The following is a 25,183-nucleotide window of genomic DNA, read 5'->3' on the forward strand; positions in this document are numbered from 1 at the left end:
TTCTCTGACAAATGCTACAACTGTAGTAAAACTAGAACTAGCCACTCATTTAATGTGCAAGCTATATTTACAGCTTTAAAAATGAATTTAAAATTAAAAAAGAGAAAAATGCAAGCACAAATGTTTTAATACACCTATTTAAAAATTAATTTTATGACAGTACACAGAAGAAGAGAAGCTTTCCATATGACCAGGTCTTTACTGCATTCAGTCATACTGTCAGAGCACTTTCCATTGGTGTGCAAGCAGCCAAATTAGTATCAGTTTTAAGGTGTTGCCTGTTGTATTGTTTGCCTCCTAGCAGTAGAAAATTGCACTGTGGTCACATGTTGCTGTGTATATTTTTAATGTTGCTCAAAGAAATGTACCAGGCACTTGTGGTATTAGATAATGACATTTGGCTACCCTTAATTCCCAAGAGACTTTTCCCTTTCATTCTCCCATGAAGAGAAATTTTAGTCTTGCTGAGAAAAGCCAGAGAAATGAAGCTGCAGACTGTGATCTTTTTTCAAGGGTTTTAAGTGATCCTTTATTTATCCACGGTTCAGACAATGGACTGCTTTGAAGAGGGGAATACAAAACGATATGGAAGCTGATCTTACAATATAGGGAACATATTTGTTTTCTAGCTAGGCCGAGCTTCAGAGCATATACATGATAGCATTTTCTCTGTGATTAAACTGCTTAGCACTGAAAGACTGTGATATCACCTGACTGAGAGATCGATGTCCTCATCCAAGGGAGATGGAGTTTCCTAGCTAGCGGAAGTTAATAGCATCTGTGAATAACGGTTTCTTTATCAGATTAGTGTCTAGTGACCAACCGCGGCTGCATACCTTGACTGAGAATGAGTCTTCAAAATGCTTTCTGTCCTGGGCCAACATCCCCTTTTTCTTGCTCAGCTTCTGCTTTAACCAGCTGCTCCACGAGCTATTCTTCATTTGCTGTGCCTTCTTTGTAGCCATGCTGTAGGACTGGTAGAGCTGTAGGTCATCTGTATTACATTAGCGTTGGATTCTGTGTTTCCAGTTCACTTTGAAGTCACTTGGTGAAAAGACAGCAAAATAATTGATCCTTCTGAGAATACACAGATGAAGAGTCTCAGTTTCTTCCACTGCTCCTTGAACAAATGTGTTTTTAGGAAAGGGTCAAATCCTTTGAGTCTATTCTTAAATCTGTCCTTTTTTTGAGGTAAGATGGCAGTGTCATGTGGCTTTCCAAATTAGGTATACCATTTTCCTCATTTTACTCTCCCTTTTCTCTATTACCTTTCCCAGCCCCTGTATCCTATTATTATCAGTTGACAAAAGAGGAGGAAAAGGTGTCCTAGTTTGATGCTGAATGCCACAGTCTGCAAAGCACTGCTGTCTCTGAAGCCACCTAACGTTCCTTTCTGACGTGATAACACCTTACTGGTGAATTAAGGCTACCTGAAGTCCATCCCAGTGATGCTTCCAGGAGTATTGAAGAGATCTCTCAGTACGGCAGCATTATTCTTGTCATCTTTTTTACATCTGCAGGAATAGGTAATTCTACTAATTAAATGTTTAACATAGAGGAAAGTTTAAGACTGGGAGGAAAGTCTTTGTCAAATGCATAAACCACAAAGGAATAAGATGTTGTTACGATATTCTCTATTTCCAGCCCCACCCCCACCCTGTCTGGTGAGACTATTCAAATCAGTAAATTCTGTGTTAGACTGAGTCATTCAAGAGCATATTATAAAAATTCAGAGTTCTTTGTAGAGGGCCAAATCCCTGGGGGCTTTGACTTTATAAGGACAATTGACCTGTAAAAAGTTTGTGGGATTTCGCTAGGATCATTCTTTTAGAGCATTAGGAAATCACAAAGTACAAGGAAGGAACAAGCCTTTTCATCTAGGCAATGCTGTTTCCTTGATCATGATGTCACCATTTCCCCATGGAGGCCTCACAAATGCAGCCCTCTTCCTCCTCCTCACCTTCCTAGTCTGCCTCAGAAATAGTCACCAATGATTGCTTCTTCTCGTTGCTGAATAGCAATAGCTGCGAAAATGATCAAAGGCTGTTAGTGGTCTTACTTCCCACTGATGACCCCTTTAGTCTTATGAGAATGGTACCATAAGTTTTACTACTTACCAGCCTTGCTATAACTATCATGTGTGTTCCTGAGGTTTTGTAATAACTTTGGGAAGAGCTATGGAATGTCAGGCTAAAACATTTCTTTATTGGCTTCTAATTTGTTGGGCTGTTCAGAGCTGGCCATAGCAAGCTTAGTATTATTGTTCACCATAACTCTAACACAGTAATTTTGTTATTTCTGCTTTCATTCTTCGTCACTCTATGTACATAATCTGCCAAAGACTTTCTATTTCTATTACACAGTAAATAAGGAAATGGTTGTTCTAATTCCATGCTTCAAAATATACTGGAAGTTTGCTTAAAAAAGCTTGCCAGCATACAAATGAGTTGGGATGGCTGTTCGCTGTTAAATTTGTTGTTATGAATAATTTGAAAGTAACTGGGAGAAATACCTGGCAGTTTATTGACTTCTGTTGTCATGGGGAGTGGATCACTTGAGCAGGAGGAAAGTATTTCTGTAGTTTTCTGTGGAAGTAAACTAAAGAATTTGATTTGTGCAGCATATTTTTCCCTACATAAAAAAATTATGATACATAATATTTGTGTTATTTGGAGGTATAGGACATGTTTGTGTTAAAAGTTTCCAGGATATTAGTACCAGAGATGTAATGTCTTAAATGCAGCCACAGTATTTTTTTGCTGAATGCTGCAAACCTGCGTGTTTGCACTCAGAGTTGCAGTCATGGGAATTGGTGCTAAGCAGCTAAGACTAATTGAGGAAAAAATATTTGTTTGCATGTGGATATGTGTGTGTTTGCATACCAAATGTAAAGGTAACTCTGTGAGTTGCCTGTTCCAAACTCCCTTCTACTAAAACTGTTACAATTTAAACATGAAGAAAAATATTGCTATTTTTTTTCCTTCAACTCCTGTAGTCCCACCCCATCTCATTATATTAAAGAGACATGTTCAACAGTGCTATTTAAATATTCTCGCAGAAAGCATGCTACAGTATGTATTGTTTGTTTTGGCAAATGGCATGCATTTATGTTGTTTTATATATAAGCAATTATTTCATCTATGCTCTGTTGGTTTTAACAATGACTGACTAATACTTTGTATAATTATACAAAGTCATCCATTACAAATATTTTCCTTCAGAATTTAATACAAACCTGAGGCAGGTTTAATGTGTACATATTAGCTGTCTTAATAATATTAATGCCACTATCTGACATTTTCCTTTCTTGAATATCGAAATGATTTTGTTAATTTCATACTTAATGGCCAGGACAGCATTCAAAATACATATTCCAATTCTGATGAGGTCAAATGCACATGTTCAATGATGTGCATCATGCAAATAAAAGACATGTAGCTAATTTTTAAAAAAAACTATCGTGACAGTCAATTATAAATCATTACATTAGTTTTCTATCACTGCAGCTTTGGGAAGATTCATCCATATAATTTGCTGTCTCGTACTTTAATGTATTAAATATTTCCTTTTTAAGACAGTAATGTCTGCCAAATGAAACAACAGAGCATGTTAATTCATGTTTAAAGCAGGCATTCAGTTGTCATATTGCAGCACTTACTTGATTCTGATGACTTCTTTACTACCTGTTATACATTTTAAATGAAAAAAAAACATATATGCTGTTAAGAAAAAGCAATACTTACTTGAGAAGGATTCTGCAAGCCCTGTTCTGCTAGTCCACAGACTGAAATGAAGGAGCCAGATTTAGAAGTAGCTTATTAGGTGCATGCTGCTTCAACAGTTACAGCTTTTCTTTTTTTTTTAAACTGAAAGACAGGATCATTTTCTTTTAATGAAGCCAGCAGAGAATGATATGCTGCTGCTCCTGTTGCTATGAGAGCACAAACTTGCTAAGTCAAGCAATTGCAGAACAACTATCCCTGGGTCATTCACTATCAACTTGCCAGGGCTTTTCTGTGTAGTCACAAACCTTAACAGCATCAAGGAGGGTCACGGTATGTCACAAATGCAGGAAATTAGGAGTTTGTCATGTGGGCTCGAGATTGAAAGTGATTGAGTCAGTACTGTTTGTGAATATAAGTAGAAAACTGAGTAGAGCCAAAAAACTTTCAACTGAAACACCCAGTGAATTCCTGTAAGAGAGGGCTAGGCTCTGATAGCAATCAAAGAGCAGTACCTGCCACTCTGCTTGGCTCTGGTCAATATATGCTACTTCTAGAGCTCCAGCCCTTAGAAACAAACATAGGAAATCCCCAAAGGGATAACAAAAATGTGCAAAAAGACGACTTTTGTTTTCTCTTTGATATTCCTGGAGAAAAATTTTCAACCATCACCATATTTTTAAGAGTCCACAAACCATTGCTATTATGACGGGATGTAATTACGCTTATAAAATCATTCACGTATATCTATTTAATATATAAAATCACACATACTTTTGGAGTTCTAATGATGTCACCATTTAAAGTATTCAAATATTTTTGTTACCGCTCTGCCTGTGTAAATGCTAACACAAATATGTACCTTATGGTTCAGTAGTCAATTATATCTGCAGTATTGCACTGCAGAAAATAATTCCTTCCTTAAATTTAGTCCTGCATTTTGAAACATTCCACTTTAAATTGCTTTTTGCCCAAGGATGTTTTTGGATAGGGAGAGATTTCTGATGTATTTGTCAACTGGAAATTAATGTGAGTAGTGAGGTTTTGGCTTACCCTGATTTATCTTGTCCAGAAGACTGGACTTTTCATATCTAATGCCTGTGTAGACAGAGATGAACTGTGTTATGACCCATGCTCTGCATTATTATCTTGCCAGTCTGAGGTGAGGAGATGCTCAATAATTAGTGAGACAGTGAGATGGATTGAGAATTGGCCTGATGGCAGAGCCCAGAGGGTTGTCATCAGTGGCACAGAGTCTAGCTGGAAGCCTGTGGTGAGTGGTGTTCCCCAGGGCTCAGTACTCGGCCCATGCTTGTTAAACAGATTCATCAATGACCTAGACAAGGGAACAGAATGTACCCTCGGTAAGTCTGCTGAGGAGAACTGAGAGGAGTGGCTGATACACTGGAAGGCTGTGCTGCCATTCAATGAGACCTGGACAGGCTGGAAAGTTGGGCAGAGAGGAACCTGATGAAGTCCAATATAGATAAGTGTAGGGTTCTGCACCTCAGGAAGAATAACCCTCAGCACCAATACAGTTAGGTGTTGACTGGCTGGAAAGACATGGGACTTCTGGCAGAAAACAAATTGATGGAGTCAGCAATGGGCCCTTGTGGCCAAGAAGGCCAATGGTATCCTTGGATGCATCCAGAAGAATGTAGCAAACAGGTCAAGGGAGGTTATCTCCCCACTCTTCTTTGCCCTAGTGAGGCTACATCTGGAATATTGTGCCTAGTACTGGGCTCTCCAGTTCAAGAAAGATAAGGAACTACTAGAGACAGTCCAGTGGAGGGCCATGAAGATGATGAGGGGATAGAAGCATCTCTCTTGTGAGGAGAGGCTGAGTGGGTTTGTTCTCTTTAGCCTGGCAAAGAGAAGACTGAGCAGGGACCTTATCAATGCTTATAAATATCTTAAGGATGGGTATCTAGAGGATGGGGCCAGACTCTTCTCAGTGGTGCCCAGTGACAGGACAAGGGGCAACAGGTGCAAACAGGAACACAGGCAGTTCCACTTAAGATGGGAAAAACTTCTTTACTGTGAGGGTGATGGAGAACTGAATAGGTTGACCAGAAAGGTTGTGGAGTCTCCTTCTCCGGACATATTCAACAGCCACCTAGATGCATTCCTGTGCAATCTGCTCAAGGTGAACCTGCTTTAGCAGGGAAGTTGTAATAGATGATCTCCAAGAGGTCCCTTCCAACCCCAACCATTCTGTGATTCTGTGATCTTAGTCACATCTCTGTGTCTTGACTTGACAAAAAAAATACGTCAGTGGAAAGGGAAGGATGACTGGTTACACCAAATTATTGCACTGCTGCTATTGAGTTCATGCGTGCATTCCAGATGGAGTGGGCATGCTCAGGAACTTCCCCTGACAACTGTAACTACCTCTGAGTTTTGAATACTGAACAATGTACAAGGCCTGAGTGTTCAAGGAGGCAGATCTTCTCAGCATCCCATGGGCAAACTCTTAATAACAACACCTTCCTTTCACCGGAAGAAACAGATCTTGCCTCTTAAAAGGCAAAAATTAGTGCCTCTGTATTGACACTGAATTCAAATCTCATCAGAAGCTGCTAAAATCTGGCACTCATTTCTTCTAATAGCTGCAAGACACAGACGTAGAGCAGAGGTTTCTAACTCACAACTCCTGATGACTTCCATAGTAAAATGGCTCCTGTAGCCATAGGACCTTACAATTACTTTCCTGCTTCTGTTCCCCTTTGCTTTAACCACTAGTGGGAATGTATGACATTTGGCTGCTCTTTATTATGTTTGGGTTTTGTTGGGGTTTTTTTGGGTTTTTTTTTTTGTTAGTTTTTGGGTTTTTTTTTTCACTGCATAGCTCTGTAACTATGATGATCTTTCTTCTAGCAAATTCTTTGCTTCAGGCTCCAGTAGAAGCATCTTAGAAGCATACTGCTGTGTTCAAGCAAAATGCAAATGGGAGTCATTACATGACTCCCTCCGAGACATGTATGGGGAAGGAAGAACATTACATTTCTTCCGAGAGATGCCATATTTTTCCAGTGAGCTGACATGAGAGGAGAGGAAACATGACTTCATTTGCAGTTTTTGCTTTAGCCACCACCACACTTACAGCTGGAAGTTTAGAGAGACAAAACAATGCCCAGCGTTGTGTGTATATGCATTTTTCCTTTGACTCTTCCTGGTGTAAATATGTTTTTACAGGTGGTAGCAGTCAATTTCAAATTGGCCCAACAAAAGTCCAGTTTTAGTTTCCAAGTGAAAATTAGGCAAGACAGAGAAACTCCTCTTTGAATAAAACTTCTGTTGTGAACTACAAGTACACTCCCTTTATTTCTACCTCATTTTCAATTTCTCCATCTTCTTGCCTTGCTTTTCCTTTTGCACACTACTCAGTGCCGTACCAAACAAACTACTTTCACTCCCTGCCCCTCCTTGAGCAGAGCTTTCTCCTAAATCCATAATCCTATTGTGAATTTCTATACAGGAAACATGAAGCATTTCAGAATGAATGGCTGGCATAGCCACTGAGCTTGGGGAAAGATACAGAATTTATGATCACTAGCCTGGCTGAGAAAACAGTAATATGATTGATTCTAAGTATATCTTGCAGAACACTGCTATCTAACCACTCATTCTTTCTCATTTTTTTTTCCTCCACCTCCATCTTCTTTCAGTGAAATAATTGCTAACAATAACCTCAGCAGCAGTAGGAAAAGAAAGTCTAGTCAATGCTCAACTTTGAATTTCAGCAGTAATATGACTAGAATCTTTGGTCTTGTCCTTTTATGGGATTTGAATTGGATATTTTAAACCTTATTGAAAGTGAGTGGAGCAGATCTTAGAAGGGTGACAGAATGAATGCAACGAAGCAGTCATTTCTAAAAGTTGGTGCTTCAAAATGTAAAAGTAAAAGTCTAGGACAAGAGAGATACCATTGTTCAGATGATCGTTTGTTACATTACTTATTTTTTTTTTTCCCTGATGCCTAGTCTAAATTGGCCCCTCTCCAATTTATAGCCATTTCCCGTAGCCCTATCACTACATGCCTTTGTAAATAGTCTGGTCTCTTCTCTCCCCAGCTTTCTTGTAGGGCCCCTTCAGGTACTGGAAGGTCGTTATAAGGTCTTCTCGGAGCCTTCTCTTTCTCCAGGCTGAACAACTCAAATTCTCTCACTCTGTCCTCATATGGGAGGTGCTCCAGCCCCCTGAGCATCTTCATAGCCCTCCTCTGGACCCATTCTATCCTTCTTATTAGAAGATACCAGAACTGAACGCAGTACTCTAGATAGGGTCTCACAAGAGTAGAATGAAGGGGCAGAATCACCACCCTCAACATACTGGCCACGTTTCTTTTGAAGCAACCCAGGATACAGTTGGCCTTCTGTGCTGTGAGAGCACATTGCCAGCTCTTGTCAAGCTTCTCATCAACCAGCACCCCCAAGTCCTTCTCTGCAGGGCTGCTCTCAAGCACATCATCCCCCATCCTGTATTGAAACGACAGATTGCCCTGACCCAGGCGCAGGATCTTGCACTTGGCCTAGTTGAACCTGAGGTTCACACACGCCCACTTCTCCAGCTTGTCCAGGTCCCTCTGGATGGCATCCCATCCTTCTGGTGTGGCAACCACATGGCTCAGCCTGGTGTCATCTGCAAACTTGCTGAGGGTGCACTCTATCTCACTGTCTATATCATTAAGACATTAAACAGCACTGGTCCCAATACGGGACACCACTCCTGAGGGACACCATTTGCCACGGATCTCCATCTGGACCTCACACTGTTTACCACTACTCTCTGAATATGATCATGTAACCAATTCCTTATCCACCAAACAGTCCACAAAACAGTCAAATCCCTATCTCTCCAATTTAAAGAGAAGGATGTTGTGCAGGATGTGTCAAAGGCTTTAAGGAAGTCCAGATAGATCACATCCATTGCTTTTCCCATGTCCACTGATGTGGTTACCCCATCATAGAAAGCCACTAGCTTGATCAGACAGGACTTGCTCTTGGTGAAGCCATGATGGCTGCCACTAATCTCCTCCCTGTTCTCCATGTGTTTTAGCATAGCTTCGAGGACTATCTGTTCCATGATCTTCCAAGGCACAGAGGTGAGGTTGAGATGTCAGCAGTTCCCTGGGTGATCTTTTCTGCCCTTTCTAAAAATGGGGACAATGTTAGCCTTCTTCCAGTCACCAGGAACTTCTCCTGACTGCCATGACTTTTCAAATAACAAGAAGAGTGGCTTGGCAACAACATCAGCCAATTCCATCAGGACTCTGGGATGCATCTCATCAGGTCCCATGGACTTGATATATGTTCAGGATCCTCAGGTGATCCTCCCCTACAGTGGGAGAGTCTTTACCCCCTTGGACCCCATCTTGCCCATCTTGTTGTCCATTGACCCAGGAAGGGTGAGGAGAATGGTTGTCGATGAAGACTGCGGCAAAAGTGTTGTTGAGTACCTCAGCCTTCTCGTTTGTTGATATGGGGTCACCATTTTCATCCATCAGTGGGGACACGCTTTCATTAACCTTCCTTTTCTGATTGACATACCTGTAGAAGCCCTTCTTGTTAGTCTTCACTTCCCTTGCCAAGTTGAGCTCCAGCTGCACCTTGGCCTTCCTGACTCCATCCCTACACAACCAGACGGTATCCCTATACTCTGTTCAGGTTCCCTCTCCCAGCTTGCACTGCCTGTGCAGTTCCCTCTTGCTCTTCAGTTTGACCAGCAGGTCTTGACTCAGCCACGCTGGTCTCTTCCCTTCTCTGCCTGATTTCCAGCATCTGGGGACTGAGCTCTCTTGCACTTTATGGAAAGCATCCTTAAATATTTGGCAGCTCTGTTCTGCTGCCTTGTCCCTGAGGACCATATCCCAAGGGTTCCTACTGACTAACTACTTGAAAAGCTTCAAGTCTGCTTTCCTGATATTTAGGGTCCTGACTATACTCCTCACTTGTCCCATGTCCGTCCCTCAGGACCTTGAACTCTACCAGTGTATGATCACTGCAGCCCAGGCTGCTTCCGATCTTGATGTCACTGATGAGCTCACTTGTATTGGTGATCATCAGGTCCAGTATTGCATCCCCTCATGTGGGGGTGTCTATTACCTGGGTTAAGAACACACTCCAGGAGTCTCTTGGATTGCCTACAGCTTGCCGTACTAATTTTCCAGCGTATGTCAGGGTGGTTGAAGTCCCCCAGTATGATGAAAGCTTGCAAGCGTGAAGTCTCCTGTAGCTGGAGAAAGAAGGCTTCGTCGGCTGGCTCTGCTTGATTGGGTGGACTGCACTATATATCAACCACAAGGTTCCTTTTGCTGCCTTGTAATTTTATTCTGACCCCCAAGCTTTCAACCTGTTTGTGGCTTCTGAAGAGACTGTAGCTATCAATAGACATACTCCTGTCATGGGATTCATCCCACCAAGTTTCAGTGATGTTAACCAGATCATAGCTTTGTTGTAGCGTGGTAGCTTCCAGCTTCTCCTGTTTGTTGCCCAAGCTTTGTGCGTTTGTATAGAGGCACTTCATCTTGGCTGTTGGCTGCATTGCCTTCTTAGTGGAGGAACCCTTATTTTCTTCAAGCTGTTCTGCAGAAGTTTCCTTCCTGGCACCTACTACCTCCCACTCATCTCCACAGGACTTCAACTGTGCCACGGCATCCCTAGCATGCCCTGGAGAAGGAGGTGGAGGGCCCATACCAACACCCCATCCCTCCAACCATTGTGTGTCCTCCCACAGCTTGTCAAAGGCAAACCTGATATTGTACCCCTCCTGCTTCACGTCTAGTTTAAAGCCCTATCAATGAGCCCTGCAAGCTCCTGAGCAAAGACCCTCCTCCCACTTTGAGAAAGTTGGTTCCCATCTGATACCTACCTGTAAACCTGGTGCTGTGTAGGCCATCCCATTGTCAAAACACCCAAAGTTATTACAGTGACACCAGTCACGGATAATTAGATCAGACCCCTCTGATCCTTGGTGTCCTTAATTGGTCTCACTCACCCTCCTTTCATGGAATGATGTAAGAAGAGAGTTTGGAGAAGGAAGATTACTCAGCCCTCTTGTATGGGGAATATTTTCTGTTGCTAAGCCACAACATAAAGGAAGGGCTTGACAATGATCTTCAAAATCATTCCATCACAGTCCAATGGCAGTTGTGCAAAACTTCACAGCTCCCATTGATTAACAGGAATAAAGAAAGGGGACATTGAAGTTTCTTTACTAACTCAAAACCTGCAGAGGAACACTGTCAGAGTGCAGCCAGGGCCAGGGCTCCCTGAGATGAAGAGCAACAGGGCCCCCCCAAGGGCTGGCAGGGCTGGGGCCTCGCCAGCCAACACCTTGTGTTTGCCCTGTAGTGCCTGTGTACATATCTTGAAAGTCCTTGGGGAAGGTCATATGCTCTTGGTGACTGGAGTGGATCAAGTCTTTAGCAGGATTAGCTCTGCAAGTCATTTACATTGGTACAGTAGGAATTTTGGACAAGTCATCCCTTAAAAACTGAAGATCTGGCTAAAGATACTCGCTGAATTTGACCTTAGTCTAGAAATAACCTCAGCTGCTCTGAACCTGTATTTCTAGACAAAAAAAGAAAAAAAATGCCCAGCTTATATCCTGATGACCTAAGTTGTACCTTTGTTAGAGGATTATTCTGTCTTTCTAAGTGGTCTGGTGTTGTTCAGCAAAATAAATGTGTCTCATCTGGCTGCAGGACTCATCACTCTGTCAAGTGTAATCAAATTTGGGGAGAGGACAGGGGAGATAACCTTGAGAGAGGGGGTGTGCTGCAAATTCAGGCAATATATAGCAAGTTCCCTTTCACGTGTGCACTAATCTTTTCTCCCACCATGTTTATCATTCTCCACACATAGACTGCTATCTGCACATCAGTCACGCTCAACTTGCAGCAGCCTGGTTATTGCACACCTACGCACAGATTGCTACAGTCTTCATTCATTTCACTTTTGTATCAGCATCTAAACACCTCTACAGAAACCACAGCATACACAGAAAATGAATGTTGATAATGAGTGTATTTATAAGACCTCTCCTTTGCTAGGAGATAGCCATTCAGGACACTTGTAGGTTAGATTTTGCATTCCAATAAAACTTGCCTCTTTTATGTAAAAAAAAAACCAACATGCAAATACCATATGCAATGACTTTTGAGGAACATAAACTTTACCTTAGTCAAAAGAAATATACAGGACTTTGATGGTGTTGAGCTGAGAACATCATTGAAAGCAGGGCATATAATATCACCCTGCTGAAGCTATTGCCTTCAAGATAGCTTGGAGCAGAAAATACTTAACCTTGGGTCAGCACTGCTAAGAACATGACCTGCTAGTAACCCTATCATTAAATTTCAAGTTTATTTGTTTAACTCTGGAAATAAAGCTACTAACTTGGAACACTTTCAGAATTTACAAACTGTTTTTGCATTCTACTCTTTTTTTCTCTTGCTTTGAGTCTTTATAGATTTTCAACAAGTTAATGTTCCTTATACCATCTGTAACCAGCATTTTTCCAATATGTTGCTAGTGCTGCTTTTCTGGTTATTTCTCCTAAAATTTCTTCAAGAAGATGTAGTGAAGGCAAAATAGAAAAATACTTCACATGCCAAAGTGATTTGCAGAAATTCATATGCCTCTTAAGCTCTGTTTAGACAGATTTTTGCTAGGTATATATGTTGTGTGTTGTTAAATTTTACTTGAAAATTAGTCGCTTAGTAGTTTGTACTTCAAGGTACAAGAGGGACTTTTGCAGACTTATATCATGCTAACTAATGTTACAAAAAAGGCTTTTCAAACTGTAAATGTCTCTCTTCAGAATTTCCAAAGACAATGAATGTAAGCTACTTTGTAGAACTGCCTTTTAACTGTTTTTCTAATTGATCTTTCCTAATCTTTAGCCAAAGTAGGAGTAGAAATGAAACAGTGGAATATTATAATGCATTACAGACAGGAAAGATTACTTGTGATTTAGACATAATATTCTCACTTCCTGTTACGCAGAAGTTGATCAACCACTAGTACCAAAATAATGTTTGCTTGCCTGAATGACTGAGGAAATATTAATCACATATTTCCATCCAGGATACAAAAGGGTGTTGTTTTAGAGCCTTACTTTGAACTACTTGCTTTTACCTTAGGAGAGAATATGAAGAACAAAATGATATTTGTAGGGGCTTTAACTCATCAAGATCTCCATATAACAGTAATGTTGTCCAGACTCCAAATATACCCATCAGCTCTGATAATTTAAAGTTCTTTTCAGGGCAGGTATCATTAACACGCTGCTAACGGGACATGACATCACATTCTACAAGGCAGCGTGACAGTTTCAGGGTGGTAATACTGTGGGATATTGTCTTTGCTGAAACCAGTCTCTCTGATTAGGGGCCTGATGGATCATTTGCCTACAAAGAACGCCACACTTAGTCACTGGCTAAATGGCAACAGCACAGGATCAGCATTCTTAAGGTAATTCTTACAGGGAAAAGAATTTTTAAACTATATCCCTTATCTTGTAAAACGCCATTTACTGTATTTCTCAGTCTCATAAAATGCACTCTGGTTTAAATACCCCACAATTTATCTTCATTTCAGATAATGGAATCATATGATTCTTGGATTTCATTTATAGAAAAGAGAAGCTGTGATTTAGCAGGAATACTTGGTAAATGTTTTGTATGCAAGATACAGAAACGAGAATCCCCAAAACAAAGATCCAGTGCTGGTTTTAAACTGTAATCAATTTGCAGCATGCCTGACTCCTAAAACTACAGGTTTTTATTAGCTGCAAATAACGTGGGGTTTTTTGGTTTTTGTTTTTTGGGGTTTTTTTATTATTATAATTTGCGGCTTAAAGATATTTCAGGGCACTGTGCAAAGAGCATGGTTGTGACCACTGAAAAGACATGATCCAGTTCCAAATAAACTTAATGTGTTGGAAAGTGCTGATCTAGACTAAACCAAATTACTCTTGAACATATTTGATTCCACTGAGGAAAAATAACAATGTCTGCTGCATTAATGATTAAACTCCAAAATGCAAGTTCCAGGTGATCCCTGCAGGTGCGTGCATAAAAGGGTTACTTTTAATATGCTTTCAGTAAGTTTATGGCAATGAGGTGGCTCAAAATGTCATCATCCAAATGGTAACATTTGGATTAATTTAGAATTTTTGAGCTTCAAAAAGATGCAAGGAACTTCAGAAATTTAGCCTGGGCTTGTGATTGAATTGACAGATATTCCATTTCATATTGTTACATAAGAGCACTGCTTAACAGCCTTGACGACTTATCAGAAGTCTGCCACATAGCATGGTGTTTCAGTCTTCCACATGGATTTCAGCAAAGCTGTACTTTACACAATAGTCTGTATTTCATGTCTTAACTCCTGAAGAATTACTCTGTTACTGCTCTCATCCTCAATGAATTTCCCTGAAGAAATATATTGTTTAAAGAGGCTTTCTTCTGTTAAAATATCTTTTATTTCTGGCAGCTAATAAGACCATCTCTTCTGTACTGCCAAGGGGATTATAATGAGGGAGGCTGCATTAAAAGCTACAGAATAGAAATTCACAATCAGTCTGGGAAAAGTATTCACATACGATGGATTGTAGTGATAGATAGTGGACCAACAAAACAGCAACTGCCATAACTGCATTTTCTGTATTTTTTGCCCCACAGGTTATTTTCTCTTACCTTCTCTCTTGTGAATCATAAGGCTTGTATTTGAGTACCTATGTTTATTTTGCTCAATAGGATTGTGAATCAAACTGTCTCTGAGAGGAGAAAATTTGTTTCTAGGGGAAGTTGGATTTGCGTTTTGATACAGTATGTTGTTTCAGGATTTTGAGGGCTGGTAAGCTCTACTTGTATTCCTTCTAGGAAAAAATAAAACAAACCTTCTATCATTATTGTTACAAGGTTGGATAAAATAATATTTTACATGGAATTTGTGGGATATGCACCTTTGAGACCTTTTATTCCCACACTATATTTTGTAACTCTTGAGTTTGAAAAGGAGAGAGAAGGAGGAAGCTCAGGAATAGAAGCATGTCTATGTGAAGTTTAGAGCAGCCATTTCATAGCTCCCAGGAATACCTAAGCATTTTATGTGAAATATAGCAGTCTTTCTAGCACACAGTAGCTGGTGGACTAGCACTTTATCAAATCCTAGAATGAACAGAAATGACTGTCTTTTGTAAATTAACTATATTTGAAGCTCGAGGGAAGCCGTGGCTACAGTGCCCATGAAATGGTGCAGTTCAAAATCCAGGGTACACAGCAAACTCACTACCCTGGATTTCAGGAGAGCAGACTTTGGCCTCTTCAGGGATCTACTTCTTAGAGATTAAGCCCTGGAGGGGAGAGAGGCCCAAGAAAGCTGGTTCATATTGAAGGATCACTTCCTCCAAGCTCAGCAGTCTAGCAAAGAGGAAGTCAGGCAAAACCACCAGGAAGTCTCCATGGATAAAAAAGGAACTCCTGGACAAATGTAAACTCAAAAAAAGAAGCAAGGTGGGTAGCCTGGAAGGAAGAAAGAGAATTTGTCTGATCAGTCAGGGATCAGGTTAAGAGAGCTAAAGCGCTGATGGAATTAAATCTGGCCACGATGTCAAGAGCAAGAAGAAAAGCTTCTATAGTTATTTCATTAATAAAAGGAAGAGTATGGAGCATGAGGACCCTCTCTGGAAGGAAACAGCAGGTCTTGTTACCCAGGATATGGAGAAAGCTGAGGTACTCAACAACTTTTTTGCATCAGTCTTCACCACTAAGTGCTCTAGACACACTGCTCAGGTTGCAGAAGGCAAGGACAGGGACTGGGATAATGAACTGCTCACTGTAGGATAAGATCAAGTGCTAGATCATCTAAGGAACCTGAAGGTGCACAAGTCCATGGGATCAACTACATTAAAGCACATGAAAAATAAGGAGGTGATGGGTGACAGCCAACATAGCTTCACTAAGGGCAAATCGTGCCTGATGAATGTGGTGGCCTTATACAACAGGGCTGCAGTGTTGGTGTATAAGGGAAGAAAAACTGAAATCATCTACACAGACGTGGAAAACATTCGACATTGTCCAGCATGACATTCTTTTCTCCCATAGAGACAAGGATTTGACAGATAGACAACTCAGTGGATAAGGAATTGCTTGATGGTTGCACTCAAAGAGTTGTGGTCAATAATTCTATGTCCAAGTGGAGACTGGTGACAAGTGGTGCTCCTCAGGGGTCAGTGTTGGGACTGATGTTGTTTAACGTCTTTGTTGGAGACATGGACAGGGGGATTGAGTGCACTGTCAGCAAGTTTGCCAATGACACCAAGCTGTCGACATGCTGGAGGGAAGGGAAACCATCCAGATGGACTTTGACAGGCTTGAGAGGTGGGTGGCCCGTGCAAACCTCATGAAGTTCAACAAGGAACCTGTTCATGGAATAGGTAATCTTGAGTGCTATCATGAATCACATGCAAGAGAATCAGGTGATCAGGCCCAGTCAACATGGGTTTACAAAAGACAGGTCTTGCCAAACTAACCTGATAGCCTTCTGTGACAAAATGATTCGACTACTGGATGAGGTAAAGGCTGTGGATGTAGTCTTCTTGGACTTCAGTAAAGCCTTTGACACAGTTTCTCAAACCATTCTGCTTCAGAAACTATCTGCCTCTGGCATGGACAGGCGCACACTCTCCTGGGTTGAAAACTGGTTGGATGGCTGGGCCCAAAGAGTGGTGGTCAATGGACATAACTTCAGCTGGAGGCCAGTTACAAGTGGGGTTCCTCAGGGCGCGGGACTGGGTCCAGCCCTGTTCAATGTCTTTATCAATGACCTGGATGAAGGCATTGAGTGCACCCTCAGCAAGTTTGCGGATGACACTAAGCTGGGTGGAAGCGTGGATCTGCTGGAGGGTAGGGAGGCTCTGCAAAGGGATCCTAACAGGCCGGACTGCTGGGCCGAGGCCAATGGCATGAGGTTCCACAAGGCCAAATGCCGGGTCCTGCACTGGGGCACAACAACCCTATGCAGTGCTACAGACTGGGGGAAGAGTGGCTGGAGTACTGCACGGAGGAGAAGGACCTGGGGGTAACGGTTGACAGCCGACTGAACATGAGCCAGCAGTGTGCCCAGGTGGCCAAGAAGGCCAATGGCATTTGGGCTCGTATCAGAAATGGTATGACCAGCAGGTCCAGGGAGGATACTCTCCCTCTGTACTCGGCACTGGTGAGACTGCACCTCGAGTACTGTGTTCAGTTCTGGGCCTCTCACTACAAGAAGGATGTTGAGGCTCTGGAGCGTGTCCAGAGAAGAGCAACAAAGCTGGTGAGGGGGCTGGAGAACAAGTCTTACGAGGAGCAGCTGAGAGAGCTGGGGTTGTTTAGACTGGAGAAGGCTGAGGGGAGACCTTATTACTCTCTACATCTACCTGAAAGGAGGTTGTGGAGAGGAGGGAGCTGGCCTCTTCTCCCAAGTGACAGGGGACAGGACAACGGGGAATGGCCTGAAGCTCCACCAGGGGAGGTTCAGGTTGGATATCAGAAAAAAATTATTCACGGAAAGAGTCATTGGGCACTGGAATAGGCTGCCCAGGGAGGTGGCTGAGTCACCTTCCCTGGAGGTGTTTAAGGAACAGGTTGATGAAGTGCTTAGGGACATGGTTTAAGGGAGTGTTGGACTTGATGATCCAGTGGGTCCTTTCCAACCTAGTGATTCTATGATTCTATGATTCTAAGGCCAAGTGCAAGGTCCCACACCTGGGCTGGGGCACTAGTGATTTATCTTTTTTTAGAGAAAGAGAAGACCAATGTACTTGTGCACAATAAAATGAATAGAAGTAAAGACGGGCTAGGGAATAATGGAATTTGCCTATTGTGCTTCTAAAGCTGCCCTTGCTTAGCTCAGATACTTTGGTATTTCCTGTTTTGCCTTCCTTCCTTAAAGATCAAAGTCTTGCAAAGGCTATAATCCATATGGGATTCAAGAAGTTGGTGGAGAAGGAGAAACTGTAGAGTTTACATGCATCTACTATACTGACATGTGGAAGAGTAATTTCACTTACTGTGGGAACTCCTAGTCGTTTTGATTGCTTTTACTGCTAGTGACCAATAAATCAGGATGCAGAGCAAAGTTGACAAGTTTCAGATAAATAATGAAGTACCTCAAAATGATTTTTTTCATATCCAGATCCTGACATTATCAAAGCATGGGGTTTGATTTTTAGAGAAGAGTTCTAATTAATTAACGTACTTTGTTTATGCATTATACAGAAATTGAGTGAGAGGAACAGAGATGGTGGCAAGAAGTCAAAGTTAAAAGTACTAATTTGTCATTTGATAAAATAAATGAATGGTTTTCCAGCACAGCTTCTGAACTTCTAAGAAAAGTCACTCACTCAGTGCAAAGGAAATTGTCTATCAATCAACTCCTCTCCCACTTTGGCTTGATTTATGTCTTATCTTTGCAAGTATCATCTGAAAATGGAAAATAACATAATATCATAAAGGTGTTATTGGAAAATGGAGAAAATAATATCGCTTCCATTATTACTGACATGAAACCAAACTAATCTGAAAATAAAAGTATTGCAGCTGATCAAAAATTTCCATTTTGTTGTTACCACAAAAGATGTCTCAAAACAATGTCACTTTTGTGGTTACTTTATTTGCAGAAAGTCTTCTCTGATTCACAAAAGAATTGTTTTATTATTGGCCTAATACAAGCTCACAGTTGTGGAGATGCTTTTGGTAATTAGATGAATGCTGAAGAGCTTCTCCCATGTGGTTAAGTGAAAATCCCTTCCAAAGCTCAGAAGGCAGAATCAAGAAAGAAGAGATAAGATTGGGTGAGATGGAAATAAACTATGCAACTATGTAATTTAAAAGTGGCTTGGTAGATAAGATGGCCTTTAGAAAGGGGACACACCTCCACTGCTTAATGTCTGAACTTGGGAGATCCAGTCAGTCTTTGGTACTTTGGTTATCCATTTCCAAATGTGCAGTTACCTCACAAGGACAAAACCATGCCAGATAGCTGAATGCCCAGGAACTACAGAGAAGCTGTAAGATCTCATGGGGCATTAGAGGAGTTATGACACACTGAGAGCACACAACCAGGAAGATGATGAGAGATGTTGTTTGGTAAAAGAGTAATGAAATCTAAACACATATATGTACTCTGTTGCAGTTTATACACCACTGCATTGCAGACTGGTTAGTATGGTGCACCCAAACAGAATCCCTTACAAATTAGAAGACAAGAATATCAGGGGATAAAAATGCTGAAGCATCATCTGAAATGGCCAATTTGCAAAGGTGTCCGTTTTTTTTTCGATTTCTTTTTTAAAGAGGGCAGACTGAAAAGAATCATCCCAGAGAATTTGAAGAAAATGCACTGTTTTGAATGTCTGGCCATTTATTCAGCCTTGTACCTGACAAAGCACTGTATTTGACAATAATGTATTCTGTATAAAGAGTGAAAACGCATTCTCAAAGCAAACTGCAGCAAACAAAACTTCACTACATAATTACTAAAACATGCTCAGCCTTCATTCCCCAAAGCACCTCTGTCAATCAGCTGATGTCTTCCAGCGACTCTCAAACATATTGACTGAATATAATGAATAGTTTAATCACTGTTTGGAGATGTACACTGTCATTATTATACATGCATGCATTTTATTGAATGTTATTCTTCATAGTGCAAGACTTAGGTTTTGGCTGAAGTCTACCACTTGTATCTCAAACAGATTTCCCTCTAAAATGAGAGATATCTTGATTGTTCGTTCATATTAAGCTAAGACAAAAAGTCTTGCCCGTCAGCTTTGTGTCCTTGTGATCATTACTAGTTTTGTTTTACAGACAAGACAACATCCCTGGCTCATCGTTATAGAGTTCCTTGGAATTTTTTACTCCAAAATACTATTCAGCGATAAACATGATTAGCAATGTTGGATCTCCAAGCAACAGTATGAGTATCCAATGAATTGTGTGATCCTGTCATTTTTCTCTGCAATATAATGCAGAATAAAGGTGCAGAATAGAAGGCCTACATATGGCTTCTTGTATGACAATGAAATTCTAGCAGTATGGTAAAACTCCTTTGCTTTGTGGCTTCAGAAGTAAAAAAAAGAAGCCTGCCATGATTACAATCACTGTCAAATAGACAACTTGTCTTTCTCCTGGTATTTATTCAGCAGACATTTTTGGTGTGTTTGGGAATACAATTATCCCCTGATGAAGAAGAATGGCTATATACAGAAAAACAGATGACTGCCACCTATTTTCAAACATACATAGCTCTTATACCCGGTGAGCTGCCTGTACGAATGCTGATAGGGAATCTGACATGATGCTCATGTCTACACAGCAAAACCAGGAGATAAGATATTGCAGTACAGAGAAGTTGATTTCTGAACTGGAATTCATAGGAATTAGGGCAGCATTTAAAAATCTTACCTGCCTGGATTGGAGCTTTATCAATCAAAAAGACAGGAAAACAGTTCTGCATGCATGCTATGTGCATGCATGACAATTCCATCTGTTTTTTTACTAGGTGTCTTCCTTCTTAAGCTGACTCGCAGGAGTAAAGTATAGGAATTAACTATGGAGCTGGAAGGAAAAGATAGTTTTCTGTATCTTCTGTCCCTACACTTCATGTGGTTTTCTTGTTTACTAATACAAGGCATTTGAAGGCATTTGAGAGCAGGGTCTTGTTTGCTATGAATGCATTAGTCTTAATTTTCAGTGCACAACTCAGAGTTGAAGCAGCAAGAGCCAGCTACCAGCTAAAGTGAGGAGGAACATCTGAGAGCAGGTAGCGTAAAGGGAAGAGACACTTGAGAAGCATGAAGGCAGCCAGAAGCATGAAGGCAGCTCACCACAAGATCACTAGCAGCCTCAGTCAAGCTTTGTTGACAGGCAAGACCTGACAGCCCTCAGCTGTGAGCTAGATGTTGTAACCAGCTGGCCTTGGCAGAGGTAAAGACTGCAAAATAACATTGTTTACTCTGCAGAACTAAGCAGTGCTGCCCTAGTTGTCTATGGTGGTGTGGCTTTCTTATCTTCTTTTAATAAGATATTGTGAAGGCAATCGATTTGTGTTTGCAAAGAATGATAAATAGCTCATTAAACATCAAGTTTAACCTTATTAGATTGATTGAGAAGCTCAGGACGAAGTTTTATTGCAGCCCTTTAAATCTGAGCTTGGCCTTTGCTGCTGCTGGTTTAGACTTGTAAGAAGAGTTACAGCTGCCCATGTTTATCCTAATCAGACACTAGTGACTCTATAGCTTGCTGGTAGGTTGGTATAATTACTGATTCAAAAAAAAAATGCTGAGGCCTCTTAAATTGGTTCAAAAGACTTAAAAATGAGGGGTAAAATAGTGTTATTTTATTTGACACAAGTGTTTTATTTAAACGTTTTATTTACAGGCACATAAAAATGGAAAGGGAGGAACAGATTTATAGGAATGCTCAAATAGGAAGTGCACTATCAATCATTTTCCCTATTAACCACCTTAGCAATTAGGTTTTGAGGCTTGAGGGAGGCTGAAGCAAGTCTTTCTTCTTATTCAGGGTATACAGGCTTTTCTCAGAGAAACAACCATTTTTAGCAGAATTTTAGAATTTGGTTGCCCTTGATTTTTCCTCTTTATGCTGCTCTTCTCACATCCTCTACGTTGAGGATGAATCGCACCTTTTGAGTTATGTATGTTGATGGTGAACAGTATTATAGTTCTTAGGTAGATCTACGCTTCCAATGTGTAGTGCTGAGGCTTTCTTAAGAAAATAAAAATGAGTCTTTAGCCTAGTGATTTGGATCAGGGGAACAAACGTTTTTTGGTTTCTGTAAATAAACATTTTTTAGAATTAGAAAAAGACCAAAAAGAAGGATTGCAGACATAGCCCCCAAATAACTACTGATTTCTTACTTAGAGAAAGCTGGTAGTTAGGAGATATGTGCTCTACTCCCTGTATCACCAAAGGGGACTGTTCCATAGTCCACCTAAGCTGCAAAAGGGACAGTTGTTCTTACTTTCTCTAGGGATGCTGACCCTCCTAGTATAACCGGTATGTCCAATTTAAGCTGAATTGGAATATTTCCAGGGTAACTGCATTGTTGAGTATGCTGTTTTTCATGGACAAATACATTAGGTGCCTCGGGCTGAAAATAGTGCTATCCCTAGTGACATCAACTCTCCCTCAAGAGTGTGTGTTTGATGTGAAGAGTCTAATTTGTTCATACAGGCAACAAGGAAGCTGTACTAGTGAATTGGATGCTGGAGGGAGAAGAATGTCTGGTCTTTATCCTGCCCTCAGTGAAGAGGTAAAACGGCTGACAAATGGAGGATGAAGATGCAGCATATGGTTCAGGCTGCAAGAAAAAGCTGTCTTGCAGGTAATCGGGATGATCTAAGTATTCTAGGCAAGCACTCTTGTGTCTGCAGCCATTTTAGCTGGCTGAGGTGAGGAACTGCCAGCCTTCCTTACAAACTGGCTGAGGAATCTACCTTTTCAGCTGTTTGCAGCTGGAGTGCTCCATCCTGGGTAACCCACTGCTGCTTTCCCTTGGCTCAGAACAGGGAGGAGGCAGCTGGTGCTGTAACCTGACTGGATCTGTGGAAGTTTCTGCAAGTATTAATTTGTACATAATTATAAAACCTGCATGTGCAATGTATTGTTTCCTGGCTAGCAAAGCAAAACAGCGATTCCTCTAAATTCTTACATTTCCAAGATAGCATTTCTTCAACTGCTAAATTAAAATAATATCACTGGTATATAAGGGTTGTTCTAATCAGCTGTTTAAAGGTTTCAGTTAATCGTTGCCCCTCAGTAGTGGGGGTCATTAAAAACCTGACACTCTATTGTTTAATTAACTTATATTTTCTCATTCATTTAAGGCCACGTATTTCAACCTAGCAGCAAGTGATAGGTTTGCCTTTACACAGTATCATTAGAGAATAAATTGTACTACATAATTTTCCTCAGTCCTAATAGTCCGGAATCTTTGAGCTGAATTAATTTGACTTTAATTGAAGTGCGGTGGCAGAGGCATTATGAAACACAGAAGATGTTTTATACAGGCATTTATTTTGAAGAAACATTCTGGTTATTTATATGTAATTTTAAGGTAGAGGAATGATGGTGGCACAATACAGTTTATAATCTGATGTACTGTACCCTAAGCAATACCTGCTTAAAAACTAAAATTTGTCTGGAAATCTTCATAGGCAGAGCTGATTCACTGGCTCTTCTGAAAGTTAATCAAGCTTTCAGCTGTTTGTAACGAGACTATAAGATTAAAGTTTGGCTAAATGCTAGTTATTAGAGGCAATCTTTGGAAAGAAAACATTCGTAAGAACAAACTTTAAAAATAATTCTGGTAAACTTGCAAAATATCAATAGTGCCTCTAAACTTTTGAACTGTGATTTTAAATTTGGTAGCAGAGACTTTTGTGTCAGAATACATGTTTTTTTAGTGCCTGAAATACTGTAGAAATTTAGCCAAGGTACAAATCTTAAGGTAATTTAATTTTGCAAAATCTCAAAAGAGACTTCAGTTTTATTAACTAATCTGTCCAAATATTCCAGCATGATTGAACATCGTAAGGCTCAGGTTACAGAAATAATGCAAACTTGTTCTGTAATAGGTGTTCTGGACCAGGATAAACATAGACATTAAAACACAGAGCAGGGGAGCAGTCTGTCTTCTCATTTTCTGTGACTTCTATGTCTTCAGGTGGTTAAAAAGGAAGAGGAAGAATACCTGATGGAAAAGCAGAGAGAACAGAAGTTGCACTGCAAAATGGAAAGATGGGGACAAGAAGTTTGATGAAAATGGTGATGAAGAAATTAAGTGAAATGGGAGCTAACTGAAGTGGGAAAAAATTAACTGAAAATGATGATGCAGATAGGGAGTGATTGCATTGAGACAAAGAAATAAAGACATAGACATAGCTAAGGGTAACTAAAGAAGAGTAGTTTACACATGGAGCCAGTGGAGAGTGGTATAACTACTTGCTAAAGAATGATGTAAGGAAGAGAATCTTGAAAAATGAATATTGAATATTTTACAAGTCAAACTAGGAGCCAAAGACAGATTAAAATGTGCTAGTTTATTCTACACGTCCCATCTGAGAACTTGAAGAATGCTTAGAATTAGATAGCTCTGCAGGTTTATCTTTCATTGATTTCAGCCACATCTGCAAGCACTCAAATACACCTGTAAATCCAATCCTATGGTGTCCACCTGGATACTCAGAAAATGAATCATGTAGAGTTGCAGAGGTCCTACAAAGCAACTGCTTTATGACATAGGCTTTAACGACATCATCACATATTTATACAAGGGAACATCATTCTAACTGTATAGGGAATTTCTGGTACTTTCTGCTGAAACTTGTGGTTTTTGTGTTCATCTAGGCATGTACAAATATGTTTATTTCTGGCATCAGAACCTTTTAACAACCAGCATGATCAAGTTAATTTGCCTTGCAATATAGCTGCATTATGAATATAAATTATTACAATGGTGATTTCTCCTGAGCTGTGTTTGAATTAAACTCACCTATTTACTTAACTGACTTATGATGTCCTCTACAGCATAAGCACTACTGCACTTCCTGTATGGGAAAGGGCTATATCCACAATACATAGCTAAAGAGGTAAATTCCCAGTCTCGTGTCAAAAGCTGCCCCTTGTGGAAGCCTGCTTTTCCTCTGCAGTAATGTCCACAGAAGGGGCTAGGCTCTTCCTTTAAAAACAATTGCCTCCTGGCATGAGCAGGAGTTGCAGGATGAGAAGGCTCAGGTCCCCAACAAGAAGGGACTCCTTTTCCCTCTGCCTGAGCAAATGTGAGACATACCTGACAGGCTCTCAGAAGCACGGAGGAGGAGATAAAAGACTTTATTTGATCAAGCTTTGATGATAGTGCTTCTATTTTTGAAACAGGCTTATTCCAGTCCTTGAGCTTAAATCAAAACAAAGCTGGTGTCCTGTGAAGCTAAATGGATTATATTGCCGCAACCTCCTGTTCTAGCAGCATAACTCCTTGAATAGATTTTCATTACTTGATCCGAGATAAAGACATCAGCTTATTACTCCTGTGTAGTAGTTCTCTGTGCCTGTAACTTCAATCTTTACATTTCCAAAGGGCACTTGAACCACTTGGTTTGCAATAACTTTTTTTTATCTAGACTCCTACAGATAAGATTTTTATTTTTCCCTGAGAACAGGGAAAGCTAATAATCACTAACCACATTTATCCTTTTGTACATTGGTTGATTCTTTCTCAGTATTTCAGATTTCTTATTGACACTTCTAGGTCACATGAAACTGATTTTTTAACATACAGCTTTATTTCCAAGCTTTCTCTTAGAATTTTGAAATTCCTATAAATATAGGAAAACCTGATTTTATTTTTGGACAGTATTTTCTTCAGCATTTTCATTTAGATTTGTAA

General features: G+C 40.5%; 1 protein-coding gene across 2 annotated transcripts in view; it reads right to left on the reverse strand.

Moving 5' to 3' along the window:
- The window catches only part of BEGAIN (brain enriched guanylate kinase associated), a 157,744-nt gene extending 153,870 nt beyond the window's left edge, over positions 1–3,874 (reverse strand). The window contains exons 1-2 of one of the 2 annotated variants that reach the window (XM_054068716.1): positions 3,744–3,874; positions 837–1,514 (exon numbers count right to left, since the gene is read on the reverse strand). In XM_054068716.1, the coding sequence (XP_053924691.1) occupies positions 837–965 (129 nt within the window). In that variant the 5' untranslated portion in view covers positions 966–1,514; positions 3,744–3,874. The remainder of the gene's footprint in view (positions 1–836; positions 1,515–3,743) is intronic. The other variant, XM_054068719.1, reaches the window with a different exon arrangement.
- Between the last annotated feature and the right edge of the window lie 21,309 nt (positions 3,875–25,183).

This window comes from Cuculus canorus, chromosome 5 (genome assembly GCF_017976375.1).
Source record: "Cuculus canorus isolate bCucCan1 chromosome 5, bCucCan1.pri, whole genome shotgun sequence".
In the NCBI taxonomy this organism is placed as follows: domain Eukaryota; kingdom Metazoa; phylum Chordata; class Aves; order Cuculiformes; family Cuculidae; genus Cuculus; species Cuculus canorus.